We start from the raw sequence: 25,019 nt of genomic DNA, 5'->3' as shown, positions 1-25,019 counted from the left end.
GCGCTCTACTTGAAGCAGCGCTGCTTAGACCGATGGGTGTGTGTCATCAAAGTACTGCGAGAGCTATAAGAGAGCGCGGACGTCTCCTTATGCTTTCTGTCGCTGTACTTGGATGTCATACACCGATCGATCTTCAAGTTGAACACACCTCTTTACTCTCGCGTGTCACGTGAGTAATCGCAGCCTCTGCGATTGAAAAACCGCGTTTTTTTTAATATCGCGATATTATCGCAAATGCAATTAATCGTTCAGCCCTAGTTTAAAGTGAGACTGGTTTCACTTTCACTTCTACTTAACGATCGCTGTCTGTCAGGAGCATTATACTGCATCATTACACAAACAGACTAACGCTACCCTGAAGAGGACAGTTATCCGTTGTTTATCATGATGGGCATAGTCTCTGAACTTTTGATCACCCCTTGTATGTTTAGATGGCACGAATAGTGTACCTTGTTGTTTACATTTAGAAAAGCGAGCACAGCACACCTGTGCATATAACAGACTGTCATCGGACTCCTGCTCTTTAGTAACTTCATCATCCGATCCTTCATCTCTGGATGTGAAATAGTCCATTATAACATCTTTTAGGGCACTGACATCACCAAGATTGAGCAGACTGAGACGAGCAAGATCGTCTAAGTGAGCAGCTTCAGACTGCGTTGTTTTCTTGCGCTCCGCCATCTCACGATATTAAAAAATAAATACATTTTAAAACTTTGCGTGCCGTAGTTTACACAGGACTGGCGGGAAATGTGCATTGATACACCTTTATTATATATGTTACATGGTTTATTTTGATAGGTTAACTGTTTTTGTGGTGTTAAGAGAAAGCACCTCTGCAGCTTGTTCTTAAAATGAGAGAAAGACAGTCTTTTCTGCTTGCTGCAATAAATTGCTATTTTTCTGCACAAAACAAGTGAATTTTGCCAAGATATTTTCAGAGATGATAGACAAGATGTTATAGATAAAACTACTTGAATGAAACCCAAATTTTGACAAAAAATTGACATTCAACCTATAAAAAGAAATAACATATATATATATATACACACACACACACACCGTGTTGGGCTAGTTACTCAAAGAATGTAATCTATTACTCATTACTAGTTACACGTGTGTGTGTGTGTGTGTGTGTGTGTATGTATGTATGTAACGGTACACAAACATGACGGTTCGGTACGTAGCTTGGTTTTGATGTTACGGTTCGGTATAGTTTCGGTACAGCAGGGGGGAAAACAAATTTTTTATTTTATTAAACATGGGTTTACTGAACAAATTGCTCTTTCTTTAAATAAATTTTCTTAGGGATAAAAATCTACCTCGGCTTATGCTCTAAACTAATGTAGTGAGCCCTTTTACATTAGGCCTACTATAAGGTTACAGTTAACAACAGAGCCCAAACTTAAAATTTTTTTTTTATATATATATAAAAAGTATGCAAACATGTAAATTGCACATAATACAGTTTTTTTTTATTTAACTTCTAAATTATAAAAATTCTGTTTGTTGTTGAAATATATATTAATTTACTCAGTGCCTCTCATAACTCATTAAACTAATTTAAACATTAAATACTTAAGACATCACTAACAGGTACAGTAAAATATGATTATAACGTCTAATATTTCACAAAATGCTCTTCTCTATACTTAATTTATAGTGAACTAACGAGCTGTGGACACTGATGGCTTGCCGGCGGTAAATGAAACGCTACGTGACATTTTGTTTACAAGCTGTTTTATTGCCATCTTTCCGCGGTCGAAACACTGATTGAACGATTACATGAGGCGTGAGATGTTCATTCATTATGGGTGTGACTAGACCACGAGAATGAGACTAGATGAGATTTTTAAAACTTTTTTAAAGAAATCCTCAATCACGAAATATATAGGGAAAATAGTACTTTATTTAACTGAAAAACAAAATGTAAAAAAATGTGAAATCCGCTTGTACTTTATGAAATTAAACTTCTATTTTAATTAATTATATGCAGTAATAAACATGTAAACACTGCAAAATTCTGCCACAAACTCGACTGACAGGCAAGTAATTGCACAAAAATTACAAATAGTATAAATAAAAATAAATCATAAACAACACGCATATCCCTTTAAAGTGGAAGTGAAGCAGTCAGTCAAGCTTACATTTAGTAAACTGATTTCCACTTTAATAAAAATATATATATATAATAAACACGATTAATGTAACCGTTTTAAAGAAAAAAGGATGTTTTGTTATAGCTTTTGGAGCAAGGGCACCGCCACCTTGCAGTACCACAGCGCGTGACGTCACAGGGTTGGTTCGCTCCGTTGGCCAGTGCAGTAATATAAGCATTTCTTTACTTTTTGAACACGCACTTGTTTTTAAATTGAGGAAGACGTACTTAAAAGGACTGTTGAGCCCATAATAAGTGCAATTGCTTATGCATTTGAGCCGATATGGTGAGGGGACTGAGCAGTAGGCTACTACTGTTACGGGTGGAAGTCCTGAACCTACTGGTTTGGAGTGAAGAGTGGGTTGGAAACAATACATGTTTACATGGATACTCGTCAAGACCATGATTCTGACATAAAGCATATTGTATTCACAGGTGAACATAAGATATCTTACATACCACTACTGGTGAACGAGCCAGTGTAATGCAAATATGCCTGAAAGGTCTGACATATGCCAATAGCGTGAGGATATCGTCATGTTCTCGCGAGACCAGACGGATCTCGTGAGATCTCATGCCACGAGATCTCATCACACCCCTATCATTCATGTTTGTTTATTTCACGTTGAAACTAGTAGTAAAGAGGAAGGGATGATCACGCTGCCATTTGAATTGAGGCGTTTATACAGCGATCTGTCACTCACGACACATCAAAGAGTGTCAAAACGGCATTTATTGTTTGAATTTCCGAAAAATAGGACATCATTTGAAAGATGAGACTTTGTTTCCTATCAAAAGTAACAATATAAAACTGGAAGTTTCCAATGAAGTTCTGCTCGTGCAGTGGTTAAAACAATGCTGTATTTGTGCGGTACACATGCGTACCGAACCAAAAGGCCCGCACCGCAAATTTTTACCGAAAACCCCTAATATATTTATTTATGTTTGTTTGTAGAAATGTGTCCAAAGGGTGTGTTCAAACAATTTATAATTTTTGTATGAATCTAGGTATTTTTTATTTTTTTTTGTCGTTTTCAAAATGTTGCCTAAAATCTAATTTTGTTATATCTCTTTTCATGCAGTTCGAGGCCGAGAGCATCATCCAGTTCATCTCAGCCTGAGAGGGGCACTAGTCCTTTAATTTTGAACAGCACTCAGAGCCTTGAGGCCATGCCACGCTTTGCTTTTCCTGAGGATGAGGGTAACATATTTTTATGCATATTTTATTTGAATATTAGGTGAAATTTAAGGGCGATTTGTGCTCATTCTCAAATGGAGTTTTCTTATATTTTTGTTTCTTTTTAGAAGGTCTTGTTTCAAATCTCCAGCGAATTCGTCTGCGCAGCAACTCCACTGGAACAAGACCTACTAATCGCAGGGACCACAAGGGTCCGCGCCGCCTCGGGCTTCAGCAGGAGACCCCAGAGAAGCCACGCTCATCATTTACATGCAAAGTCCCCAAGTCTGCATCCGTGTCTGGCCTTTCCCTCATCGTCACAGCAGGTACAGTGAGCTCAGATGTGTTCATGTAGACGATGTACCATCATGTGATGCCATCACACTGAAGGCAACTGAAATGCATGTGACCACAACAGTAAACAAGTGAAGCAGGTGGTTTCAAGAGAACAATGAACAGTTGTGAGGAACAGAGAGCTTATTGATGAAGATTAAAGCGAAACATGACTTGACAAACTTTGTGATAGATATTTAATACCAATATGTGGATATTGCAGCTATTATAGGCATTTCTCTTATATATTATCACCATAGATGACATCCCCGGTGGGTTCCAGACAAGCCCCATGTCTTCACACTCCCTCTCATCCAATCCTTCATCTCGGGACTCTTCCCCAAACCGAGACCTCTCTCTCAGCGTAAGCAGTCTTCGTCCTCCCGTGGTCATCCACAGCTCTGGGAGGAAGTATGGCTTTGCGCTCCGTGCCATTCGTGTCTACATGGGTGACACTGATGTCTACACGGTGCACCACATGGTCTGGGTGGGTATTATGGATGCAGTGTGAATCATTCCACTTTATTGTATGGTTAAATACCTGTGCACCAAAAATAAATTTTCGGTTTTGATATGTCATTATCTATTTTGTTCACACATAAGCTATAACAGGTAAACATGTCATCTGTGTGGGCTGTAGCACTAAGTTGACAATTGCTACTGTTGATATGAAAAAGTCTCAGCTTTTAAATTCTGTTAGTTTTATAATCAAATTCAATCAATTTGGATTTGATGCTCTTTAATGTGGCATGCAAGATTGCCTCCGTTCAAGCAGCACATGAACCAATCGGGTCTTCTTTTTTCTGGCTAGTTATAGCATGAAATAAACAAAAATGAACATCAGAAGGTTAGTGAAATGTCTCTTGTAATCGCTCAATCAGTGTTTCAACTGAAGAAAGATGTCTAAAATATAAACAGATTTTACTCAAGGAAAGCCATAAACATTTTTGGCCTAATGAAACCTTTAATTTTAGTTTCAGTAAAAAATTTATTTTGGTTCATCACTATGGTTAATCATACTGAGAACCCAGTGTACAAACATTTTATTGGTTTGACACATTGAAATGCGCTTTTATGTGTTGCCGTTTATATAGAGCGTTGAAGACGGCAGTCCTGCTCACGAGGCCGGACTGAGGGCTGGTGACCTCATCACTCATGTGAATGGAGAGTGTATCCAGGGTCTGGTGCACACGGATGTGGTGGAGCTTCTGCTGAAGGTGAGATTCTCAATAAAATATGGAGTTAAAGGCAGCTCGTACGCTTTTTAAAAAAGGACTGGGAATAGATGCTTGATTTCTTGATTTTGCCATTTGTAGAGTGGCAGTAAAGTGACTCTGCAGACGACTCCTCTTGAGAATACATCCATTAAAATCGGGCCTGCGAGAAAGACCAGCTCGAAGGGGAAGATGGCACGACGCAGCAAAAAGAGTAAAAGGAAAGAGGGTCAAGACAGGTTGGAAAGATGTAGTGTCTTCTGAAACATTTTAAACAAGTTAAAACCCGTTGAATCCCAAAATGTAATTTAAGCCCAAATTTTCTAGCAAACGGCGAAACCTTTTGAAGAAGCTGCCCAAACACAGTCCAGGGATTCAGAACAGTCGCAGTTTCTCGGCGGGTTTTCAGCACTCACCTAACGACAGCCTGTCGGACTCTCCAACGCCAAGCCTATCTCCTGGGCCCAACACCCCATGCAGAAGCCCAGCTCCAGACCTGTCATGTGGTATGACTCCGAGTCTCTCTCACTGTCAGATACAGTATTATATGCTTCCGTTTGTTATTGGAGATGTCTCAAGTAATAATAATAATAAATAATAATAACGCCTTGTTGAAGGAAGCCAGTTCTTGAAAAGAAAATAATTCTTGAAAATTATGTTTGGCAAGATCTTTGTCTTTTTATTTCTTAGGGGGGTCATATGATGCTGCTAAAAAGAACATTATTTGGTGTAATGAAATGTGTTTATGCGGTTTAAGGTTAAAAAAACACATTATTTTCCACATACTGTACATTATTGTTTCTCCTCCATGCCCCACCTTTCTGAAACGCATTGATTTTTACAAAGCTCATTGGTCTGAAAAAGCGAGGTGCGCTCTGATTGGCCAGCTATCCAGTGCGTTGTGATTGGCCGAATTCATCAAGTGTGTGACGGAAATGTTACGTCCCTTACCATATTGTGATGCCTGCGGCAACCACATGTGACTGCTGGACTCCGCTTCGTCCATGGTGAAAGCCGATCCGGCGATCGACAGCGTGAAGTTGAAGTATTTCCTCAGTGACCAGCACAGATCAGTTCTAGGCATGACCAAGCGATATCGTCCTCTTTTGGAAGACCAAACAAAGTAGTTTTGCTTTCACAACGAAGCACACAGCGCCTTCACGACATGGCGGCGGCAACAACAATACTACAGCGAGAATAAAAGTTACGCCTCCTTTATTTACATGAACATTTGAGCGGCGTTATGCAAATCTTCCCACATCGTGACGTAGACATGTGGGGGCGTGTTAGAACGAGCCGTTTTAGGTAGGTGTGGTTGACTCTTAACTTTTATAAAGAATATCTCTTTGGATTTGAGACTTTAGTCTTTGCACTTTACAGATCTTCTTTATGCACCAAGAGCTTGTAACACTCCAAAGAGAAAGGAAAAATTGAAATCGCATCATATGACCCCTTTAACAAAACTGTTCCATGGCTCATTAATATTTGGAAACCTCTTTTTCACTGAGTGATATCATATGAGGACCCCTGCAGACCCTCATCATGATTGTGTGTCAACATCAATAAGTCTCTTTAAATCCGATAATTTTACCTGTATTATGACAAGGCAAGGTTAGTTCAGGTTATAAAATAATTAGTTATGAATTAATAACAAATTCTTGATATTTGCTTTTTACCTTAAAATATATTTTAAAATTTTTCAAAGTACTGTTCAAGGTCTAAGGTAAGGCAGAATGTGCTTATTATTTACTTGATGGTTATACTGCTTGACATTTCACTTTTCTTGAAAGTTTTTCAAACCATATGAAACCAACATTAATACAAACGGTACAGAACTTGGCACATATGTTTTAAATAGTTTTTCTTCATCACGGACACTGTTGTGTGTCATTTGATTTACACTACCGTTCAAAAGGTTTGGGGTTGTTTTGAAAGAAATAAATGCTTTTATTCAGCAGGGACACATGAAATTGATCAAAAGTGACAGTCAAGGCATTAAGAATGTTACAGAAGATTTTGGTTTCAAATAAATGCTGTTCATCAAAGAATCTTGAAGTATCACGGTTTCCACAAAAATATTAAGCAGCACAACTGTTTTTTAACATTGATAATAGTAAGAATTGTTTCTTAAAAGCACAAAATCAGCATATTAGAGTGTTTTCTGAAGGATCATGTGGCACTGAAGGAATAAATAACAGGAATAAATTACATTATAAATTATATTAAGATAAAATAGTTTTTAAATTGTAATAACATTTCAAAATATTACTGTTTTACTGTATTTTTAATGAAATAAATGTAGCTTTGGTGAGCATTTAATGTATTAAAAACTTTTTTTTTTTTTTTTTTTAAATCTTAACAACTCCAAACTTTTGAACAGTAGCTTATCTATAAAATACACATATTTCAACAGTTTGAAAGCTCTTTGGAGGAGCATTAAAGCACCAGACTGTAAATTGTTTTTGCATTCATCTACAGATGAATAAATAAATTAAAAAATACTTCCTCATTGATGTTTTTGAGTAGTTTATAAGTGATTCGCATTGCTTGTACTCTCTCCACAGATTCAAACTCTCCACAGAGTTCCTCACCCTGCTCAAGCTCTCCGAATTCACCCATTCCTCAAAGTCGACCAAGTTCTCTTCATGTTTTGGGATCCAAGATTGGCCTCCGCTATAGCAAAACAGGCCGCTGCAAGTCCACCAACAGTATCCCCCCCTCTCCCCTCGCCTGCAATCCCTCCTCACAGCCTCTGTCTCCACAGTATTCTCCATCTTCCCTCGCCGGAGTTCCTAAAAGCCTCCACTCGTTTCATAATAAGATGATGTCCCCGCCGACAATCGTGAGACAGACGGTGTGTCCCCGCGGCGCAGAATCACCCCGTTCGCCACTGCTGAACAGGGTTCAGTCATCTGAGAGGCCCTCCGGTGCCCAACATGGAGACAAAAAGGCTTTCTCCACTCAAAGACACACTGTGGAAGTTCCCCAGAGTGAAGCTGAGGGACTCGAGTCACAAACTAGTGACATTGCCTCAGGTTTTGTGTGTGTCGGTGACCATGCTAGACAAGGGTTGTACCTGGCTGGCCAACGAGTGAGGGACTCTGGCGGTGCGGTGATGAGGAAGCTAAACTTGTCTGAGAGACGAGATTCATTTAAAAAGCAGGAAGCTGTTCGGGAGGTCAGCTTTGATGACTCCGCTGACAAGGAGTCCACAACATCTACACCAGTGCCATCTCATCCACGTTTCAGAGCGGCGTGGATCAGCGCAACACAGGCAGAGGGAAGCTCCCAAACTTCAGCGTGGAAGACCGATGAGATTGGACCCAAGCTAAAAGAACAGAAGAAACCAGAGGATAAGTGGTAGCCTTAGATAAGTCCAGAAAACTGTGAGACTCCGATGTACGGGTGCTTCGATGATCATTTAAATCATAATCGGAGAAAGGACAGGGGTAGAAAGTTTTTGTTTAGTGTCATTTATTTGTAAGTTAGAAGTCATTCACCTGCCAAACTGCCTTTTAAAGGATAGTTTTCCCGAAATGAAAATTCTGCCATCTTTTTTTTTTTTTTTTTTTTTTCAGCCTCATGTCGTTGCAAACCTGTGTAACTTACTTTCTACTGTGGAACATAAAAGACGATGTTTGGAAAAGTGTTTTAGTGTTGTTTTGGACCCCATTGACTTTCATTGTATGGACAAAAGCTGTCTTAAAATATCATTGGCATTTGTGTTCCACCAGAGAAAGTCATACAGGTTTGAAATGACGTAAGGGCGAGTACATGATGACAGAAAAAGGTATGCTCATTTCTTTCTGTCTTCAGTCCCAAAGAAAACATTCCAGGTTTTTCCTCCATATAATAGACTTCAATGTTGGCCAACAGTTTGATGGGCCAAATTGCAGTTTCAATGCAGCTTCAAAGGGCTCACTACAAAAACGGCTTGATCTGAAAAGAGCTGTTTTTGACATGGTAAAAAAGGAGACATTTTTTTGAGAAATTTTGGCCAAACTATGCTACAGCTTTTTCATTAAGTCCCCAAAGAATCATATCAACTTGTGGAAAATGGGCATCCTATGACCCCTTTATGTAACACTGGGGGGAAAAAATCAAATAAAAATTATAGGTGGAAACATCTTGTCAACATGACAATAATTAAGAAATGAAAGGTATGCTCATTTCTTTCTGTCTTCAGTCCCAAAGAAAACATTCCAGGTTTTTCCTCCATATAATAGACTTCAATGTTGGCCAACAGTTTGATGGGCCAAATTGCAGTTTCAATGCAGCTTCAAAGGGCTCTACATGATCCCAGCCGAGGAATAAGGTTCTTATGTAGTGAAACAATCTTTCATTTTCTAAGATAAATAAAAAGTTATGCAAACTGCAATTTGGACCATTAGCCCGTTGGCCACTGTTAAAGTCTTTTCTCAAAAACCTTTCTTTGTGACTGAAGACAGAAAGGCATGAACATCTTGGATGACACTGGGGTGAGTAAATTATCAGGACATTTTTATTCTGGAAGTGAACTAATCCTTTAATGGACAAACGAGTAGTCCTGCCCCAGACTCACACCATTGGATGAGCCAATGTTGCTGTGTTGGGCCGGTCAGGATGCTCAAACAAACAGAGCAATGTTTTGAAAGCACTACAGTGTTTACATTTTTCATGAGAATGAGCCTGCTAATGGCTTACTTATATTTGACTGCACATTACCTTTAGAAAGTATTTTAAAATAAAAGGACACACTTTAACTTTAATGAGCAACGTTGTCCTTATCTGAAAAATTGCATGCAATATATCCAGAGGCTATGTTCTGTATGCCGTTCCTTCAGTCCTGCACACTCTAAGCTTTAAAAGGGCATATTGTTTGGAGAACACTGTCTGTCACTAGACTCATGGGCATTAGTCAGGGTACTTCGGCCAATGAAATGAGAGAGGAAAAAATATTGCATAAGCTTTCCATACCCAGACAGGCTCATCGTTTTCCTCCTCAACGCACATTTGCAAAATACTGTGACTGTCCTACTTTCTTAAATCTTAGACTGGTCTCGTGGACGGATTAAAACTCCTACCTTGGTAGCCTGAGGCTGAAGACATGCACAGTATGAGAGAGAATCCTGATCCTGTTTTCTCAGTAGAACTCCAGAATCCAGTCCTTTCCCCCTGCGTTTGAATGATCCTAGTAATGTGTCATAGTCCTGATTAGACCAGCCTCATCCAACAAATATTTAGATTTTGCATTGGTTGTCTCTCATTCAGAATACTTAAAACATGTCATACAGGCATAAACATATTCCTATAATGAGCAAAAAAAAAAGGTTATCCCCTGCAGAAAAACAGTGTAGTTTAAAGGTTTAGGGTTGATCACTGCCTAGATACATTTTCTAATATTAGACCATTTGCTTGATTTGCCCCAGCTTCTCTGGTGATTCTTGAGCACATGGCCATATGCTGCCCAATAGGAATCCAGGATTACCTTTTCCCTTCTGTAGCAACAGTGAGTTTCCTGCCTCGATTCATTAATTATTTTGTGCTCTGCCTTGGTCACAGTGTTTTGCAAACTGCTCTGCTCAGACTGAATAAAGGGGAGGAAAGGATGCGTACGAATCTGTCTGCCGCTGTCCTGCAGTTTAAGCTGTGTGTTTGACTGTAAAGATGAGGATTTCTCTCAGCAGAACTTTTAGCTTTAGCACTCCGACTCGGATTTGACTTTTTCGTTTTTCCTGAATGAACTCTGTCGTACAGTCCAGTAGCATTACATGAAATGCTTTAGTTATAAGGATGAAAAGGCGGAAAGGGGGATGACGTATTTCGGAGGGGGTGTTTCAGTGGTGTGAGGATTGCGGGCTGTGGTTGGGTATGTCAGTGCCACGTGTCTACACTTGCACCTCTCTTCTCCACACAGAGGATGTCGGACTGAGACCCTAGTACGCCTGGTCAAAGTGGGGTGAGTGTTGCCCTGTGATGCCTGCGAACACTTTGACGTTGTTTATTAGATTGCAATCTTTCCACGGGTCGGCAAAGCTTTAAAATGCCACTTCATTGGTATATGAGCATAAGCCCCTGGTCCGAATGTGCGCATGCGCATGAAAAAATTATACGTTATGCCATTCCGTCATATAAGTGATGCATATTGCAAATATGCTCAAACAAAATCAACTGCATACTGTAATAATTGGATTCTTGGGTAAGAATGGACTTACTATTGGATTATTTTGAAACTTAAGTGACCTGCGCTCATTCAGGAATACTATTCCCACAAACAACTGAACATCTTTGTCAAATTTGAGGCAGTTATCTTTTTGGCTATTTGCTGAAATATTTGTTGACGTACTGCGACCTTAGCGGACTTGATATTTCTGGCTTAATTTTTTCAAGGTAAGCGCAGAAGCTTGTTTCTCGGGTTTAGTTTGCTTTAAGATAATGGTGTTGAAAAATTCACCTTGTCTTACGAATGACTTACTGTGACCATTATATGACGCATATATGAGGTGCATCAAGTTTAGTGCATTTATATGCAATTTAAAAGTTTGATTTCAGTCAGATTATTACAAAAATGTGTCTTTTTAAAATGTAAAAACTTCTGTTTCTGTTTTTTGTGAAGTCGGATTTACAGACCTAGTCTTTGTCCAGCATGTTTAATCAGACTACAATTTGCCTCGGCGTTGTGCATTTTCTATGAGAGACAGAGGTGTTGCACGACGTGTATTTAATGCTTTGAATATTTTATTACGCATTCTGTCATGTATACTTGGACTGTCTGGTCTATGTAAAAGCCTTACTGTAGCTTGACTGTAAACGTAGTGATTAAGTTATTGCGATTATTTTATTATTATTCTTTTAGAAAGCCTTTGTGTGAGTATTTTGCTCTTAATATACTTATGTCGTTTTTTTCCTCCATACAGTCATCACGTTATACTGGAAGGATCACATCTTGAGAGGGAATGTTGAGCAACCTGCTATAAGACGACATCAGCTGATTTGGCGAAATAAATCTGTGAAGGACTTCATTCTTTATTTCTTTTCCGGTGGCTGAATGAGCATGCTGCATTCCCTCTGTTCCATCATTTGGTTGAACCGCGGGTTCAAGCTGAGAAAAGTGGCCTGTTCGGCCAACACCGGCCAGGTCTAAGCCGTTGCTACCGCGCATGCCTGTTTATGAGCTCCGGTTAGAAGTGCTGAACTTTTAACTAAACGTCCCACGGTACGACATCGGTCACACCCTCGCAAAGTTTCATCCCCAGTCCGACGTTCTTCTGCCTGGGGTGATTGTCATTTCATACTCTGAAAATGGCTGCCGATGGCTTCCAGTACAGGTCTCTGTACTCCTACTGTAAAGACTGGGAGGATGAAATTGACCTTGAGCCTGGTGATATCCTGACGGTCGACAAAGCATCTCTGCTGTCACAGGGCTTTAAAGAGGGAGACAAGCAGCACCCAGAATGCCTCGGCTGGATCTTGGGCTTTAACGAGCGAACCAAACAGAGGGGAAACTTTCCAGGGACGTATGTGCAGTATGTGGGACCTTTGAAAATGTCAGTGCCGTCCTGCCAGCCTTGTTCTCAGAGACCGCTTCCTGCTGTTCCCAGACCTGAGCCAACAGCCTCCTCGCAGGGTAAGTCTGGCTGCTTTTACTGTGATGATGACCAATGACTAACCTGCTTAATCTGTGCTAAAGAGCTGTCATAACCTGTTTTGTTTTGGGGACTGACTGCTATGCTCGTTGAATCAGGCCTCATAACTCTCATAATAAACATCTCGTAATAAAGATTTTTTTTCTTTTTCCTTTTTTGTTGAAGGAAAAGAGGGAATTTGCTGTTGACAGCAGGCTTCTTCTACAATGAAATCAGTTAGGTGTTGAATCATTAGAGATTTTGCTTGTGTTAGATTTTTTTTTCCATTCCACAAAAGGTTCTTTACAGTGTAAAAAGGTTCTTCAGATGATTAAACCGAAGAAAAATCGGTTCTTTTAAGAACTGTTCAAATAAAGGTTCTTTGGGTAACCTAAAATGGATTCTATGGCATTGCTGTGAAAAACTCCTGTTGGAACCTTTATTTTTAAGAGTGCAGCACAATCATCTATGTGGATGCTACCTTGTACCCTCTTAGTTATTTAGTGTCTCCTTCCCTAAACTGTCTTTGCTCCTGTATTTCTCTGGCACTTTCCCCAAGCTCTTTCTCCTCCTCCTTTTATGCCCTCAGGAAGCAGTAAATTATAGTATGTTTGGAGGCCTGGCAGTTCCCCAGGCCAATCTGGAGAGTTAAATGTATCAGGTAGGGCTTTCAGCTTCATCTGCACATTCCCACTCCCATCAGGTGATTTTTGCTTCAATGTCTCCTTTGTGTCCCATTTTTGGACAGTTAAACTTCTCCAGCACTGCAGTGCACACTAAAAAGAAGTTGTCATATTCAGTTTGTGATGCTCACTGACTAAAAAGAGAATGCAAGAGAAGTTTTGGTGTACTTTGAAGTGTTGAATTACAGGACCAGATACCCACAATTTAGATGTTGCTTTCGAGTTGTATCCAGACCAAGGAAAATCTATGGAATTCTGTGTTGATTATTTTAAAATGCAAGAGGCACGAAATGTGTAGAATTGTGAATGATGGGTATTCCCACTGTGTGGAAATCTGGAGTTCTGCAGGCACAGATTCCGTATAGGCCTAGAAACATGAACAGGGTTACAATTATCATGGAAAAAAATCTCCAGATTTTTATTATTTTTTTTAATCCTGATTTCCAGGACCTCAAAAGTCATGGAAAAGTAATAAAATCTAGTTGTATTCAACTTTTTTTTAGCTAAAAATCTGTAAAATAATTTTCTAAATATGTTATTCAGTCATAAACGATTGGACACTGGACAGGTGTTGGTAATTCATTGGTCAAAAGTTGCTCATCAGTGTTGCTTTAGTGACTTCTTTCTAAAAGTAAGTTGCTACTAGTTTAATCGACTAACTTACATAAGTCTCTCTGCTTTTCTTATGTAGATGTAGGGAATTGACCTACATGCCTAAGACATTTGCCTGCTGCTTAAATCGATTTGCATTGAGAATGTAGCATTGAAAAAAAAAGAGGAAGATAGAAATCATTATGCTCTTAAAATTAAGAATCTAGACATGATTAATAAAGGTAATTAGGCCTACATTTATATCCTTTTTAATATTAAGTTAATAAATGCTTTTAAGAGTTGTATTAATCATTCATATTTTGAGATCTATGTAATTGGTTATCTTTAATAATATAATGAACATTAAACTTATTTATAAAATATTAACATATTGCATATATTCTTGGACTTAAAACTCATTATTTGGTTGTTCAATAAATCTTCACTTCAGCTCAACTGCTTACATAATATTTGTGCTCAATAAAGTTCAAAAACAATTTTTTTCTATTCATAGTTTTGTTATAAATAGATTGTGAGGGGAAACTGTTCTGTACCAGAAACTGGTCTGAATGTTGGAATAAGGGTTACATTATTTTATGCTTGTTGGGTTTTAAATGAACACTTAACAAAAAACACTTCTATACTTATTCTTAAATATATATATTTGCAACACGATAGGGATAGAGAAGGATTCAGACGGAGTCGGTCTATAACAGAATCAACGGTATGATTCATAGTTGTAGTTTATTCACCTTAGAATAGCAAAAAATTTTCAAATGTAAATGAAAACAAGTACGTTTTGTCAGTAGGCTACTGCGCATGTGCAGGCTGTGTGAAGAAGCCTGTTGCTACTCGAACCTGTACAATCTGTCGATAAAACAATATAAAGACAGCCAGATGTGCAATAACTCTGGGCAATTCTTTGTTCACATGTTTTATTGTTCAAGCCGATCTACTACGCATGTATGGAACACGTCCGCGTCCGCACTGTCCGTGCACGTGTCCGGATTGCTTATGCGGAAAGTATAACACAGGCTTAGAGGGAACATTGCATATGACCCCTTTACGGATAAAATGGTAGCAGCACAACTTTTTTTTCTAAAGTATTACTTTAGGTAGGACTGGGTATTGATTTCAGATTTCAGGATTTATTTCAATTCTGGATCAAAAGCTCTTGACTCAATTAAATTCAGTTTCAGTTCATTTGGATATGTACAGGTACATTACATGTAATTTTTTCTTTAAAAAATTCTCTCAACTAAAGCTCTGAACTCTACATGGATCCCTGTCAATATTAAATGTTAAAATTAACAGCAGAGTCCAAACTATTAAAGTCTAATGCTATTTATTTTTTAGATATAATAAACACTTTGGGTGGGATGGTGTATCGAGTTTGTACGATATATTGATATTTTCTTTATAAGCGTTATGATATGAGGCAATACCGTTTATATCGATATACAGTAGTTTGATACGAGCGCATCTAAAAATATAGCGGAGGACACAGACTGAGCTGCTGCGGAGAAAGTGCATAATCCAATTTGTTTTAAGCATGTGACAAGCTTCATATTGAGGCCTTTAAAAACTGGTAAGACATAGTTTATATTTTCATTTCGCTTGGCCCGTCATATGCTCTGACAGAAAGGCTGCATGTGCCGCTGATAGAGACACTAGGCTACTCGCGCTGTTTAATGTGTTTGAGTTGTGCTGTCTTCCTGAATGCATTACTTGCATTTCACAGGTATATTCTCCATCTGTAAATGCTAGAAAGCCATGGAAATATTTCCATTTTCTGTCAGAAGTGCATGAGCCTTCTGCTTTGGGATTCTCCGCTAAACTTCATAGACTTCAGTGAACGAGCACCGCTGCGCGCATGCGCTGCCAAACAGACAGAGCTCAATTAGGAGCACAATAATTCTGACTAATATATACATTTCGCTGAAATATTTGTATTTGGACAATAAATGTGACGTGGAATTTTAAACCTACAAATAAGTCTATTTTTATGATAGCACTGACTGTAAAGTGACTGTAATGGGGGTAATCAAAATAGCCTAACACAACACTGTGCTTTTGTTCTCATTTATTTTCATTTTTAGTTTAGTGAATTTAACTTCCGCTTTAAAAGCCTTATTTTTGTTTTTAGATTGCAATGTTACAATGCTAGAATGAAATGTGATTTTAACCCTTTTTTGCACATAACATAAAGGCTTACATGGTTACATTTACTGTATTTGTTTTCATAGCTTTTAATATGTATTGTTTTGTTGGACAACATTGGGCGGTAAGTGCAATATACAAACCCAATTCCAAAACAGTTGGGACACTGTACAAATTGTGAGTAAAAGTATTTTTCCCTTAAAATGATACCTTTTCATCATTTTAAACATTTGATATGTCACCTATGTTGTATTCTGAATAAAATATTGAAATTTGAAACTTCCACATCATTGCATTCTGTTTTTATTCACAATTTGTACAGTGTCCCAACTTTTTTGGAATCGGGTTTGTGTATATATATCTCGTATATCACAAATCTGCCAAAAAATACAGAGATATTCATTTTTGCTCATATCGCCCAGCCCTAATAAACACTCAAAAACTGAGATATATACAAACTTTTTAATTGCACATAAGGCAATTTTTTTCAGTTTTATGAAATAATTCTGTTTCTACTCCAGTTCATTGTTGAAATATAAATATTTAACCAGTGGCTGTCAGAAAAACTTGAATTATTCAAACATACAATAAATAAAACATCACTAACCGTTTAAGTAAAAATACAGTGAATATGTTACATATGTGTATGTGTAATATATACTGTATGTGTGCATATATTTAGCAGAATGCTCTTATAGAATTATTTTTCCTAGGTGGCTAAAAAGCTATGGACATGAAATGGATTTTCCGAGATAAATGTAAAGTTACATGACATTTTGTTTGCAAGCTGTTTATTTGAGGTCTTTCTGCAGTTGAAACACTGACTAACCAATTACATGAGACATGATACATTTCAGTAAGTTGTATTGTTTCTTTTAACATAATTTCTGGTGTTCGTTTATGATTATTTTGTGCTATAACTAGTTGTAAAGAGGAAGAGATTGGTTCATGACACATAAGCTTCGCGCTACTGCTTGAACTGAGGTGGCTACAGCGATCCATCACGCCACATTATAGAGTGCTAAAACGGTATTCATTGTTTGAATTTTAATGATAAATCTTACAGAAGTTGAAAGCTGAGTCTTTGTTTCATATCAAAAGTAATAAAGCTTATTGTGATTATTGGATGTGAGGTGCTAAATAATGTTTAGCATTAATAATGTTAAGTTTTGATAGTGCTTCAACTGAAAACAGCATAAACTAAAAGATCGATTCTTGGGATTTAAGAATTAATATTGGTTCTTCAAAATTAGGATCAATTTATATCGATATTGTCACCCCAGTCCTACTTTATAGGCAATAATTGGTCTACTATCTCTCGACCTGCTGTGTATGAAAGACTCAATCACTCATCTAGATCCAGACATGTTGACTGACCTCCCAAACTTCCAACTTAAGACACCCTACATAAGACACACACTTTAAAAAAAAATTACTTTCATTAAACTGGTGGGGCAAAAGAAAAAAGGTCATCCTCAAATCTGTCAGGTGACTACAGATGTCTACTAATAAACCAGACAGCATTTATACTGAAAGCTCATGGCTTGGATCTAGCACTTGATTTTTTTTTTCTGTTTTCCTCCAGCTGAAGTAATCGATAGTGCACTCTTTGTGTTAGCTAACGTTAATATGGCAGAAAAGCATCTGTAAAGAAAATGTAAAAATTATATCAAATATCAGCCCATATAATTATGAACATAACTGTTACTCTTTTTATCTCCAAGTGCTCTCATTCACTGAGAGAGACATTTCATGTGATTTAATCAAAATCTACCATTCATCTAGATCCAGACATGTTGACTGACCTCCCAAACTTCCAACTTAAGACACCCTACATAAGACACACACTTTAAAAAAAAAATTACTTTCATTAAACTGGTGGAGCAAAAGAAAAAAGGTCATCCTCAAATCTGTCAGGTGACTACAGATGTCTACTAATAAACCAGACAGCATTTATACTGAAAGCTCATGGCTTGGATCTAGCACTTGATTTTTTTTTTCTGTTTTCCTCCAGCTGAAGTAATCGATAGTGCACTCTTTGTGTTAGCTAACGTTAATATGGCAGAAAAGCATCTGTAAAGAAAATGTAAAAATTATATCAAATATCAGCCCATATAATTATGAACATAACTGTTACTCTTTTTATCTCCAAGTGCTCTCATTCACTGAGAGAGACATTTCATGTGATTTAATCAAAATCTACCAACACTATCCTCACAAAAATGGTGCACCAAGTCAAACTTGGTTGGGTTTCGCAGCCTGTGGCAGAAGGTCTCCCTCTCTTTTTCTTTTCTTTTTTCTTTTTTTTTTTTTACCCCCTTTTCTTTTCCTGGCTTCAGTTTTACTGCTTGCTGAAGTGAACCATGGCTTGGCATTTCTTCAGTCTCCGCCTGTTCCTCCTCCCCTGTTTCACAGACTCTTATGATACTGTCTCCAGGCAGCTATAAACTATCCACTCACTAAAATTCTCAGAAAGAGAAGGCCCCTTAAATTTCCCCCCGGCTCCTTACCCTGAACTTTCTTTCACAGAATTAGTCGAGGGCTAGTTAAGGCCTCCGATCTCAGCCTGTATTAAAGGCTGAATCTTTCCCATGATGCTTTGGCCTGTTTAAATACTAGGCATATTGTTACTTGGACTGTACAACAGGCTTTATCAGCACATTATGCATTTTATTGTGACGGACAGAATTCAAGAATAATTTAGGTTTAATAAACACTCTAGGTCATGCTGTGATCAATTTTATTTCGATTAATTATGCAGCCCTAACTGTGAGTAGAAATTTGGGAATGATGCCCACTAGGGATGAACGGATATTACTATTCTGGCTAATATTGATAAGCTGATATTCATTTTCATGTTATAGCCAGTAACCAATAAAAGGGTATATAATTAAATTCTGTATTTTCTTTAAATGAAAAGTAAAATACTAAAGACTAAAATCAATCCATCTGATTTATTCAAACATACATAAAATAAGACATCATTAATGGGTTAAATAACAATACAATAAATATGTAATATAGTGCATATTTACAAATGTAACAAAATTATATATATTGTTTTGTGTATTTGATTAGCAATTTTTTTTTTACAATCTGTTTTATTGATGTTTGAAAACTAAAATTAATTGTTTAAAGTACAAGTGAATTTAGGCATTACAACATAATAATGTACAGTGTGGAAAATGGATGTTTATTTTGAGATTTGCTAAACATTTAATGGTGTAATTAAATTATTAGTGTTTGAAAGGTTAACTTTTAAGTGATTTAATGCAAGATGGTTCCTTCAAAAACATTTAAAAAATCTTACTGGCCCCAAACTTTTGAATGGTAGTATACATTAGATATATTTTTTAAATATTTTAGTCCATCAAAATTCTGACTTTTTCGTTTCTGTCTTCCTCTTCTGTTGCACTCCGTCAGTGCAGAAAGCCTGTCAGGCCTGAAGCCGATTATTCTCAACAAAAAGAAACTTGAGCTATATAAGACTGTCTCTTGTAGTTGCAGCTTTTGTGTGTTGTGTTTCTTAATACTGTTTGCACTGCATTGAGATTAAAATATGTTGAGAGGTTTAGAGCTCCAGTGAAAGGAAATGGGCTAGGCCTTTGGTTAGCTATGAATGAGGTGTCCAGATTACGGAACTGCACAAAGCAATGTGGGTGAAAGTTGTCTTACATAATCATATTCTCAGAGTACAAAGACATCATTTTCCATTAGTAGAGCAATGCCAAATCAAAGTTAATGAACACATCAGAGCGCAAGTCGAGCAAAAAACCAAACCGCACACACAAGTACAACTGCAAAGTCGTGCAGTGTGGCCTACCAAAAGGTAGGCTGTTGTTTAACTTAAATTCAGCAGGGATAAAATGATAAACAACAGAAGAAAAGTTGCTTACTTTTGTTAGCCTACCATATAAGCACAGATATGATCGAATTTGCCTTGACAGTAGCCGTGAAGAAGTGACAGTGAATAAAGCAAGCTGTTGCTGTAATCATATCATTAGTTGTTGCAGTTGTTTTTTTTCCCAGGGCACATTCAGTTGCAGGCGAGCCAGAATGCAGACTACCAAGACGACTATAATTGGGTAATGATTAGTTGGTTCTCTCTCCAAAAACCAACAATGACTGGAGGGCCACAGCTGTTTTTCCTAAAAGCAGTATTTTTCACAAAACCCCCTGCTGAGTGTTTGAGTGTTTGTGCCAGTGAGTTTGCAGCTATAGTTTAGTTTGTTTATTAGTGAAGGAATATATTTAGGTTGTTTTTTATATTTTATCATCAGTGACCACCCTGTAGAGAAAGCAGTCATTTGTCAATGACCAACAAGAGTGTTCACGATAAAGAAAAGGAAACTGCTTTTAAAATGTTTTGTTTAAAACACATGTGAAACTACTTTTCATTTCATGGCTTTCATTCTTTTAATTAAAAAAATCAAATCAAATTTGTTTTCTTCATTATGAGATGAGGACAATTCACTTTCTAGACATTTTTGCCTAGTTAAACAATCTCTTGGACATTTTGGAAATGCCCCTCAAATGAAAATGAAATGAATTTTAATCCTGAAATTAAACAAAAAGGTCACTAGACTAGGTGTTTTAAAGTCATTGTTTAAATTGCATTTATAATGTATTTCTGAATAATTAAATAGATCCGGACAAAAACAATGGTGTCATGATGTCACCTATGAAGACAACCAGACAATGTACAGAAAATTAATTTTGTCCATGGGTCAAATGTATTGTCAATAGAGACTGATGAATTATAATCATGCATAATTGAAAGTATGAGTGTCAGTATGTGTAAAACAGTCTTTTAAATTTGTACTTGACAAAGAAATCTTAATCTAAAGTTGCAAATAAAATAAGCTTAATTTTAATTAACTTAACAAAGGTGTATGTTTGTAGTGTAAAGCCCCGTTCACACCAAGAACGATAACTATAAAGATAACGATATTAGCGTCCACACCAGTGAACGATATCGTCTGTTTATTCTAAGCGCACACATGTCTGCCGCTTTAAATTCTTGAGCTCGTTACAGCAGGATGGATTCTGATTGGCTGTCAATTTTTTTTATCGTTCATCAGCTGGAGAAAAATCATTTTGAAAGTGATTCCAACGATATCGTTTGTCTTTATCGTTATAGTTGTGGTGTGTACTCTGGTAATCTTTAATATTGGGAACGATTTTTAGAACTATATCTTTATCGTTATCTTTATAGTTATCGTCCTTGGTGCGAACAGGCCTTAATTTACAACAGCTTCGAACTGTTCAACCAATCAGAATCAAGGATCGGAACTATACGTTTTATAAAATAACTTTTAATTCAAGAATTAAGTTAGGAAGTTTCTGTAATGCGTCCCCAGGAAAGCAAAGATTTAACATGGATTAAGAGTAAAACATGGATTCACGTCCGTGTCATGTTAAATGTGCGAGATGAGGAAAGATTGAGGGCGGAAGAGGCAGGCTTCATGTCCGTAAGAGGGAAAAGCGAGCAAAGTTCCATGTTTAACGTGGAATGTGCTGACATGGCACTTCGTCTGAACTCCAAAATTAATAATCAGACGTGGTTTAGCCTTGCACTGCCAGGAGGCGAAGGCAGCCAAGCTCTGGCCCCTTTGTGGTGGGCCTGAAAAGGAGGGTCTGGCACATGGCCAGTGGGGTTTTGCTTGTTCGGGATTTTTGATTAAATCGTTTATTGTGCTCCACTCACGCAAAGGACCAAGGCAGCTCTTGCTCTAGAAGGGGTGGAATAAGACAGGAGGAAACGTTCGTAGTTTTTTTCACCAGTAAAAAGCTTTTGTATTATAGACATTTGTTTTCTTTGTGTAGCTCCATCCATTTAATTTTTCCTATTATCTTTTACTATGTAATTTTGTAATGCGTTCAAACTTGGATTTTTAAAAAAAAAAAAATTTTTATATATATTTTGGATATTTTTGGTTAAGTGTTTTTATATGAATGCAAGAGGTCTTCAAAGGGTTTTAACCTATAGAACAAGCAAGAAACCATATGCAAATATACATCCCAAAGCCATCACTCTACCTAAGACAGAGACGTGGCCTGCGTTGAGTTCAGCACTGGCTCTGAGGTGCAAAAATACCCCGATTTTATAGAAGAGCCTTCTCATTACATCACGTCAACAGCCTTCTGCGTTAGACAGTTGCTGCTTTTGGCAGCTTTAGTATTCCACGAAGGTCTGCACATTTAGCACTATATTTAAAAAAGATAACAGGCAAGTCAAAGTCAAATTTAAAACATTGGCCTCGGGACAGTGAGTCACAACAGTAGGTAGAGAAGGCTGCAGTCTTGCAAACCACAGTTCAAAAATGAGAATGAAGAGTGCCAGAGTAAATGCTGGTGTTAAGAAACATTTTGCTTCAGATTTAGATTTTACATTATATAGGGCACTCATTTCATTTAGAAAATAAATGTAATCCTATGGTATCCTAATGACATTATGCTCTTTTTTTTTTTGGTCTGAATCTATTATTGTGATAACTGTAATTAGAAATGCATTAAATATGCAAATCATTCACACAGTGAATTGAATACACTTCTTATATAATGAACATGCTTTAAATTTTTTTATTAAAATTAGTTGTGATAATTTCTAAAAAAACAACTGATACAACTGTCCTATTATCATATTGAAGATAAAACCTTATGAAAAGAAAACCATATTAGATAGTTTGGCATAATCTTGTATTATTTCCTAGGAAAAAAAAACATTCTTAGCTACTTATTAATATATGAAAAACATTTGTCTGCCCAATCAAAGCTATGTTGTGTAGACAAAAAGCAGGAAAATTAAACAAACAACAGGAAGTGATGTCAGAGAGGGGGCCCCTGCAGACCCTCATGACTGTCAAAGTCAATAAGTCTCTTAAAGTATCAGATAATTTGAGCTTTTTATCACAAAGCAAAAGTTTGTTGCAAGTTGTAAAATGTCATGTGTGCTGTGATTCCCCAAAACCAAATATTTTTGGCTTAATGTAAACAGACTTTAAAAATATATTAAAAAACTTAAATGTCAGTTATATTAACTAAGGTGTATAAATTCACATGTAATCAAGGTGTAAGAAAAATGTTACCACCTTTTACTTGATGTTTACACCACGTTTATGTAATTTAATTTAAACGTCTGTTGAAAATAGTATAATAGTTTTTTAAAGGCTTTTCCTTTTCTATCTTGGACACTCTTATTTGTACGAAAAGTTCAGAGAATGATATATTTTTGTAGTTGTTATAAGCAGAGGTTTGAGGGAAATTGTCTTTTTCTTTTCTCTCTCTGCCGTTTCAGTTGCTCCAGTCCTGGACTTGACCAAACAGTTCACACACCCGGAAACAACTGCTCCTAATCTTATGAAGTTGGTCGAAGCAATTGAGCGGACAGGTAATACTTTTGTGTCACTGAATGTCATGTAAAGGGCTTTATTGTTTGTGGTTTGTTTGTTAGAGAGTCTGACACATGATACGGAGCACAAATCCAGAGCCAGCAGGAATCCCTGCAGAGCGCCTCCAGCCACAAGAAAACGAATATAAACACATTGAAATGATCTATTTTTTTAATTTATTTTATTTTTGAATAGATATTTCCACATTGAAAATAATATTGAAACCCGAGGTGTGAAATGTTTCTTATTAGACCATATGGCAGTTATTAACATCCAGATTTCCTCTTTCACTGTAAGCCATCCCTTTCTTTCTCCCTTGAGCGAGAGACTGAGCGACGCTCGGACTGTCTGGCTCGAATGAAGCTGTCTTCTCACTTCTTCACAGACTAAAGCGAGGCTCAAGGATTCAGCTGGGCTGTTTTCCCAGTTCTCCCGATAGCGTGACTGGATATATTTATATCTCTGGGCTTTTACGTTTAATGTTTAGATGTAACTGCTTGTCTAATCCAAGCTGGCATAGAAGATCTATTTTTGAGAGATGAGCTAACGCCTCAATTTTCTGCTAGGTCTGGACTCCAGGACACTATACAGGACATCCACTGCTTCAGCCTCTGACAGACAGAGCCCTGCTGGTAAGTTTAATCATCAGTTCTCATCCTTTGCCACATAGGTATGCACTTCCTGTGCAGGAGAAGACAGTTGGCTGTCTTTTTGATTTTTATTGTTTTAATGTTTTGTGTGTTATTCTTAGTAGCTGTAAGTCTTTCTGTTCTGCTCATTTTAGTCTAAATATCAGCTTGCGTACATTGCTTAAATATCTATCTGTCTGTCTGTCTTCTATCTATCTATCTATCTATCTATCTGTCATCTATCTATCTATCTATCTATCTATCTATCTATCTATCTATCTATCTATCTATCTATCTATCTGTCATCTATCTATCATCTACAGTGGTGTGAAAAAGTGTTGGCCCCCTTCCTGATTTCTTATTTTTTTGCATGTTTGTCACACTTTTAATGTTTCAGATCATCAAACAAATTTAAATATTAGTCAAAGATAACACAAGTAAACACAACATGCAGTTTTTAAATGAAGGTTTTTATTATTAAGGGAAAACAAAATCCAAAACTACATGGCCCTGTGTGAAGAAGTGTTTGCCCCCCTGTTAAAACTGTGGTTTATCACACCTGAGTTAAATTTCTCTAGCCACATCCAGGCCTGATTACTGCCACACCTGTTCGCAATCAAGAAATCTCTTAAATAGGATCTGCCTGACAAAGTGAAGTAGACCAAAAGATCCTCAAAAGCTAGACATCATGCCGAGATCCAAAGAAATTCAGAAACAAATGAGAAAGAAAGTAATTGAGATCTATCAGTCTGAAAAAGGTTATAAAGCCATTTCTAAAGCTTTGGGACTCCAGCAAACCACAGTGAGAGCCATTATTCACAAAAAGCAAAAACATGGAACAGTGGAGAACCTTCCCAGGAGTGGCCAGCCGACCAAAATTACCCCAAGAGCACAGCAACGACTCATCCAAGAGGTCACAAAAGACACCACAACAATCTGCCATCTGTTCGTGACCTCAAGCTGAAGCGAACATTGGTTCTGTAGCAGGACAATGATCCAAAACACAACAGCAAGTCCACCTCTGAATGGCTGAAGAAAAACAAAATGAAGACTTTGGAGTGGCCTAGTCAAAGTCCTGA

At 37.4% G+C, this 25,019-nt stretch overlaps 2 protein-coding genes across 5 annotated transcripts in view; both read left to right on the top strand.

Annotated features, from left to right (window-relative positions):
- Positions 1–8,475, top strand: part of mast3a (microtubule associated serine/threonine kinase 3a) — a 33,956-nt gene extending 25,481 nt beyond the window's left edge. For both annotated transcript variants that reach the window (XM_016231943.1, XM_016231942.1), the window contains 7 exons: positions 3,241–3,359; positions 3,464–3,661; positions 3,929–4,155; positions 4,763–4,885; positions 4,985–5,121; positions 5,210–5,388; positions 7,447–8,475. In XM_016231943.1, the coding sequence (XP_016087429.1) occupies positions 3,241–3,359; positions 3,464–3,661; positions 3,929–4,155; positions 4,763–4,885; positions 4,985–5,121; positions 5,210–5,388; positions 7,447–8,246 (1,783 nt within the window). In that variant the 3' untranslated portion in view covers positions 8,247–8,475. The remainder of the gene's footprint in view (positions 1–3,240; positions 3,360–3,463; positions 3,662–3,928; positions 4,156–4,762; positions 4,886–4,984; positions 5,122–5,209; positions 5,389–7,446) is intronic.
- A 2,120-nt stretch (positions 8,476–10,595) lies between these two features.
- LOC107550618 (phosphatidylinositol 3-kinase regulatory subunit gamma-like) overlaps positions 10,596–25,019 on the top strand; it is a 27,237-nt gene continuing 12,813 nt past the window's right edge. For 2 of the 3 annotated variants that reach the window (XM_016231941.1, XM_016231939.1), the window contains exons 1-4: positions 10,596–10,820; positions 11,779–12,488; positions 23,218–23,310; positions 23,878–23,943. In XM_016231941.1, coding sequence (XP_016087427.1) covers positions 12,164–12,488; positions 23,218–23,310; positions 23,878–23,943 — 484 coding nt within the window. In that variant the 5' untranslated portion in view covers positions 10,596–10,820; positions 11,779–12,163. Of the gene's footprint in view, positions 10,821–11,233; positions 11,252–11,778; positions 12,489–23,217; positions 23,311–23,877; positions 23,944–25,019 lie in introns of those variants that run through there. The other variant, XM_016231940.1, reaches the window with a different exon arrangement.

The sequence above is a fragment of the Sinocyclocheilus grahami genome, unplaced genomic scaffold (genome assembly GCF_001515645.1).
Source record: "Sinocyclocheilus grahami isolate Dianchi unplaced genomic scaffold, SAMN03320097.WGS_v1.1 scaffold402.1, whole genome shotgun sequence".
In the NCBI taxonomy this organism is placed as follows: domain Eukaryota; kingdom Metazoa; phylum Chordata; class Actinopteri; order Cypriniformes; family Cyprinidae; genus Sinocyclocheilus; species Sinocyclocheilus grahami.
This window is presented reverse-complemented; position numbering and strand designations above follow the sequence as displayed.